Source organism: Phalaenopsis equestris, unplaced genomic scaffold, assembly GCF_001263595.1.
Source record: "Phalaenopsis equestris unplaced genomic scaffold, ASM126359v1 Scaffold198710, whole genome shotgun sequence".
Classification (NCBI taxonomy): Eukaryota; Viridiplantae; Streptophyta; class Magnoliopsida; order Asparagales; family Orchidaceae; genus Phalaenopsis; species Phalaenopsis equestris.
The window spans coordinates 1,863-7,925 of NW_018218619.1; the positions used below are offsets into that span (position 1 = coordinate 1,863).

General features: G+C 33.3%; 1 protein-coding gene across 2 annotated transcripts; it reads left to right on the forward strand.

The window, feature by feature from the left end:
- Nucleotides 1–304: 304 nt before the first annotated feature.
- LOC110035639 (WAT1-related protein At5g45370-like) lies at nt 305–5,609 on the forward strand. Of its 2 annotated transcripts, none has more exons than XM_020739904.1 (3): nt 305–355; nt 797–948; nt 5,067–5,609. In XM_020739904.1, exons 2-3 carry the CDS (start codon nt 835–837, stop codon nt 5,502–5,504), a joined length of 552 nt encoding a protein of 183 aa, XP_020595563.1. In that variant the 5' UTR covers nt 305–355; nt 797–834; the 3' UTR covers nt 5,505–5,609. The 2 variants fall into 2 exon arrangements, with proteins under 2 accessions (XP_020595563.1, XP_020595564.1); XM_020739905.1 differs by lacking the exon at nt 5,067–5,609 and adding an exon at nt 1,080–1,358.
- Nucleotides 5,610–6,063: the final 454 nt, after the last annotated feature.

Consider the following 6,063-nt stretch of genomic DNA (forward strand, 5'->3'; position numbering starts at 1 on the left):
AAGGAAAGGAGAGTTCTCCCTTCATAGAGGTGAGAGGAGAGGAGAGCTGAAGAGAGAAGAAAGAGACAGAGCCGCAATTCTTTTACATGCTACAAGTTTCTTTTAAGGTAAATAGTAAAAAGTAATATTACAAAAGTGTTATTGCTTTGAGGAGGGCAGTACAGGGTATTTTGTTCATTTCGTTGCTCAGATCGATCTTTCTGGAGCTTTTCAGTGTTGTCGGATGCAAGCAGCTGGCCCAAGGTAGTCAGTCGGTGGAAAAGGTGGTCGGCCGGCGGAAGTGTGTGGCTGGAGTTGGCCGGCCCAGGTGGTCGACTGATTGGGAGAGCGGGCTGCTGGGGTGACTCCGGCGATGGTGAGTTTGGCCTGGCAAAGACCCAGACATTTCCTGTCATACAGTGCTTTTCGCACTTGTGGATGGGATAAAAGTTATAGTTTTCTGAATTTTTATTTCACTTTATTGTCATCTGAAGGGCAAGTAGAATCCTGAATACTGCTTTGTTTAATTTTTTGAACTACCTTAAAAAATGTTTCAATGAGACTCCCCTTTTTGCCCATCCTTAACCAATGACCTGTACATGTCATTCGAAGGTTGGGTATACTACTTATCATTGTGGCAATGACCATAATCATAGTTCTTTCCAATCGTTAATTTTTAAACAATTTCATTCTCCAGCTAACTTCCCCCAAATTAAGAAATGTGTTGTCAGAAAATATTCAGTTAAATGTAACATTGGCAGATGATATCACCACAAAACATTTGAATTGTCTAACAGTTCAGCTTTTTTACTTCCAGGCAATTTTTTCTTCTTCCGTCAACTATAGTTTAATAGCATGGTCCAACAAAATATTGGGACCGGCTTTGGTAGCGTTATACAATCCTCTTCAGCCCGCGATGTCTGCCTTTCTGTCAACAATGTTTCTCGGAAGCTCCATCTACCTTGGAAGGTTGCATCCATTCCCATGAATTGAATTCTGGATTAACTTAACTTTGCCGTGCTGCTTTCCCTTAATTCTATATTAAGCTTGCATATGCATTAATTTAGTTATTAATGCTAACTTACATGATGTGATTCAAGTGCTATTGGTGGAGTTCTGATCATCTTTGGCTTGTATCTCGTCACCTGGGGGCGTTATGTGGAGAGTGAAGCACCAAAAGTGGCCAAGAATGGTGAGAACCTGATCTGGCAACCTTTTCTGCAAGATGATTCAACTCCCAGATGGAAGGGGAAGAAAAGCTTGGTCCTACTTGTTTAGCCTGGAAGATAGAAGGATTTAAATACAGTCTCTTACTTTTCATAGACAAGCTTCTTATTTAATACTAAAGATTAAAATGGAAATTAGGGGCAAGTCAATAGGTGGGGATTTTTTTTTGGCTAGGAAGGTGAGCCAAAACAGTAATACATGCGATTCGAACTCGTCACAAAATAATAATGAAATTTTTACTCTAATGCAAAACATAATGAAGTTTTAACTTTTAAGCTAATTGTGTTAATAGGTCAAAATAGATATCTATGAAGTAACTCTAATGCTCTAGTATTTATCAAAATAGTCTTACTCTTAATTAATTTTTAGTTTGTTTATCATTCATGTAAGCATCATAAGTATGATAAAAATCATAATTAAGTATTTGTTGTCCAACTCTAGAATTCAATTTTATAATTTTTTGTAGTGTAAGCATGCTTGAATGGCATAACCTTCTATGCCATAATCAAGCATAACCTATGTTGGATTTTAAACAAATAAAATTTATAGTACTTCTAATTTTCATATCAAATAATAATAAATTATCAAACTCATTCCTTAGTAAAGCAATCTTAAATATTTTCTCTTATAACACAATAGGATGTCCAAAAATGAAACTTCTAACCCATTATAACATAATTAATTTATAAAAATTTAATCATGTTTAATGCAATAATGAATTTAATCATGTTAATGGTGATTTTTTTTACATACTAGTCTGAATTTAATAAATTTTATTTATTATTATCGCCAAATGTGACAACCATCATCATTTAAATCCAAAAATGCAAAGTTAGTTCTATCTTCAATAATGTACCTTAAGTATCCACTATTCAAGTACCATTTGATTTCATTTGTATTAGATAAAATTCATCCTTATTAAAAAACATGAGTTAAATTGGGAACTTGAACTTCTATTGATCCCCCTTCAAATTATATGCCTTAGATGTAATATGTATTATTTGTGTAGGAATAACACTCCTTGGTTCCAAACATCAAATGAATGTACATGAAACTATGCAAGGCTTGCATGAGAATTTGTATAAATGTATGCTTGTTTGTAATAGAAATTACTCAAAATATTGATGTTCGCATATAGCTTCTGATGACGATTATATTGAGTGTAATAATGTATACAATGTGTATGAGAATAATTCTTATCATTGGACCCTTTGTATGAAGTGTTAGTATTTATTTTTGTGCTAAAATGAGACTTTTGATGGCACAATTCCCTTCTTGTTGGTAGCATACCCCACACTCATCGCACTATTTAGGATGTTAATATAGATTTTTCTTGTGAGTTATGCCCGAAGATAAAAGCGACAGAAACCATGAAGGAGAGATAGAGAGAGAGAGAGACAAATATGGAGAAAGATGGGTACATCATATACAGACTTGCCCCGTAGGGGCAAATTGGGGTATTCTCGGTTTTTGTGACCCATTTTATTTCAAACAAATGGGGGTAACAAGAGAGAGGAGAGAGTTCTCCTTAGAGAGAGAGTGAGTCTAGAAAGAAGAGCCTAAAGAGGGAAAAAACCTAGAGGCAAAAGCCCTTAATACAAGTTATGATCCCTCTATTTATAGAAGATAGAGGGACAAAAGATAAAATTGTATGCATACCCCTACTTTAATATGAAGATTACGGATCTTATTGTCTTATAGCATGCCTTTTCAAATTCATAACTAATTTTGACACCTGTTCTAATGAACACTGATCAACCTTTGCTCTAAGAAGTCAGTCAACTTTATATATGGACGTTTGTTGGCCTTTGCCCTGGGAATCTGGTCGATATTAAGTATAGAAGTCGGTCCACCTCTGGATGGCTAGAGCCTAATCATTGTTGGTTAGTGAATTTGCAAACCTTTGGGGGTTGCTGTTAAAAGAGCTTCACGTTGATATTTGTGAGATTGTTAGGGATATTAGAACTTTGTTCAGTCACTGACGTGGATGCTTATTTGTTGTTGGCATGGGTGACACTTCAGTCGCCGGACTGAACTTATGTCGATCAGTAGTCCTTCTATCAATCATCAGCCCTTCAGTCAGCTAGCAATCAGTCGGTTGGCTATTGGTCGGCTGACAGTCTTTAGCCTGTTGGATTGGCCATCAGTCGCCTGGATTGGCTATTAATTGCCCGAACTAGCTATAAGTCGCCTAGGCTGGCTTTTAATCATTTAAACTAACTATCAGTAACCTGTGAGGCCTTATAGTTTTTTCATTGATATGGATCTTTAGATTGTCTCGAGATTTGTGTGGACCATTTTTGGTTGTGCATGATCAAAATCAAAAGTGTAGATTATTTAAAGATATTACAATTCTAAAAATTGTATCTAGAGAATTAAAAGTGGCATTACAAACAAAAAAAAAATATAAACAAATCTATACACAAGAAACTATTTAATAAAATTTAAAGTGCTCTTTTTTATTGTAACCACATTGCTCAACTATTCCAAGTGATCATAATGCCTACATTTATGTTATTTTTGTTTTCTAAAATTTAGGGTATTTGTATTTGTTTGCTTAGCTGACCGCCAAATGCTCATGAAAACTTAACTATACTTATTGTAAACCTCTCCAAGGCCAATATTCCATTCTTAACAGCTTTTAGAAGTCTCTCAAATCCAATTAAGCCACAATTTAGAGCTTAATACTAAGCTCAGGAAAGACTTTAAACAAATGATTTTAAGTATCAAGGCCATAACAACAGGGTACGGTAAATGACTTCAAGAAAATATATTAAGTATTTTCTATGAAATTTTGTGTCATATATGTTTTCATGAACAGATTTTAATCTAATGATTCACATTAACTAATTCGATATTATATTGATGAAAATAAAATAATATAATATAATTAAAAAAATATCTCTATTCTTAAAAAAAAAATAATTACAATATATCTCATGTGTTTTTATAAAATGTTAGATTTTTTCAAACCGAATAAAGTCGAAATTTCGGCTTTTTATAATGAGAACATTTAATAAAAATGGTAACAATCCTTTCAAACCAAGCACAAGTCATAAGCCCATAAAAAAGCTCTACATAGCACACAATTTTTCCTTAATTAAGCTCTTTGGAGGCATTTGGTTGTGACTTAATTTTACGGTAAATTGGAGTTATCAAGTTCGCTAAATTTGGATTTATCAAATTCTCTGTGACGAAACTCAGCCTCACGAGCGACGACTAAACAAATCTTATAAATTCTTCCCGTAATTACATTTAATAAATCTAGACTTATGTCACAAAGCAAAAACATAAGAACATTATCATGATCTAATAAGCGATAACATGAGCGCATTATCATGTACAACTGTCAACTAAATGATGAATAAAATATGCAAACCAAAGAAAATGCTCCAATACTTCATTAAATTATATGATATCCTGAAACAGCAATCTAAGCACATTAGATTAGTGGAGCAAATAAGATTTATGAATCACCAGCCGACATACCAAACAATGTTAGGCTTATATCACTATATAATTAAAGATTTAGTAGTTCATGATCACGACACATTCAATGATGTTAATCTTCCTGCTTCTGTCTGATAGACAACATGTCACAAGCCATCAACCGTGACTAATACAATATTTAGATAATCAACTATTTATTCTTAGCAATACATCTTGAAATGCATCAAATTTGAACCAGATAAAGACCTTCTCTTTCCAGGTACTGACATTCATGCAAAACTTGACTTATAAGCATGCTCTGCTACAGTTCTTATAATTATATGGCGAAAAAGATAAATTTTTGCATAGATTATTTGTTATCCATGTTAAATGCATTGAGTTTTGGTCATTTTAATCTTTTTTGCTTCCAGGTGAAGATAATGGATGAAAACTCAGACTCAAATATTACGACGACAGCCAAAGATGAAGGGTGCAGAAATGTGCAGGATCTTCTACTGCCAATTGCAAATATAGGAAGAATTATGAAGCAAGCTCTACCAACCAAAGCTAAGATTTCAAAAGACGCAAAGCAAACTATGCAAGAGTGTGCATCGGAATTCATAGCCTTTATAACTGGGGAAGCTTCTGATAAGTGTCGCAAGGAAAATAGACAAACTTTAAGTGGAGAAGATATATGTCATGCCATGAAATTACTTGGGTTAGATAAATATGCTTGTTCTGCTAAAAGTTACCTTCAAAAGTATAGAGAGCATTGTGAGAAATCAGAAGCCATTAAAAATACTGAGCCCATGGAAACTGATATGACAGATATGTTACAAATATATTGCAAAAGCAACCAGCACAGCTAGAGATTGTATATACAGTCATTCCTATACGTTGCAATTAAAGAAAATCAAATAGCTTTTAGGGAAAAATAATGGGAGAGCTTATAGCTAGTATGGCCTTTCTAAAGTGGGGACATAAATATCTGTTTGTAATTAATGATTGTATTGAATTTTTTTATCATTAAATTGTTCTTATCCATAGATGCATTGCAAATCACAGTTTTAACAGAAGACAGCATAGTGATTGGGAAATGAGTTTCTTACAAGTATTTATGGTTTAATTTTGTCCTAAAGATTTATGAGGAGTTAAAGGTTTTTTTTAATGGATAAATCAATTTAAAGTTTGGTTGTTAACATCTTTTTTAACAATAAGTATTTTTTGAAAAAATTGAAGACTACGCCTAGCATTTCATTGAAAATTAGAAGTGGTTGCACTAGATCAAAATCAAAAGAGTAGAATATTTGAAGATAATACAATCCTAAAAGTTATACTTATAGACTTAAAAAGAGGCATTATAAACAAAAATTATAAGCAAATCTATACACAAGATATTGTTTAATAAATTTAAAATGCTCCAATTCT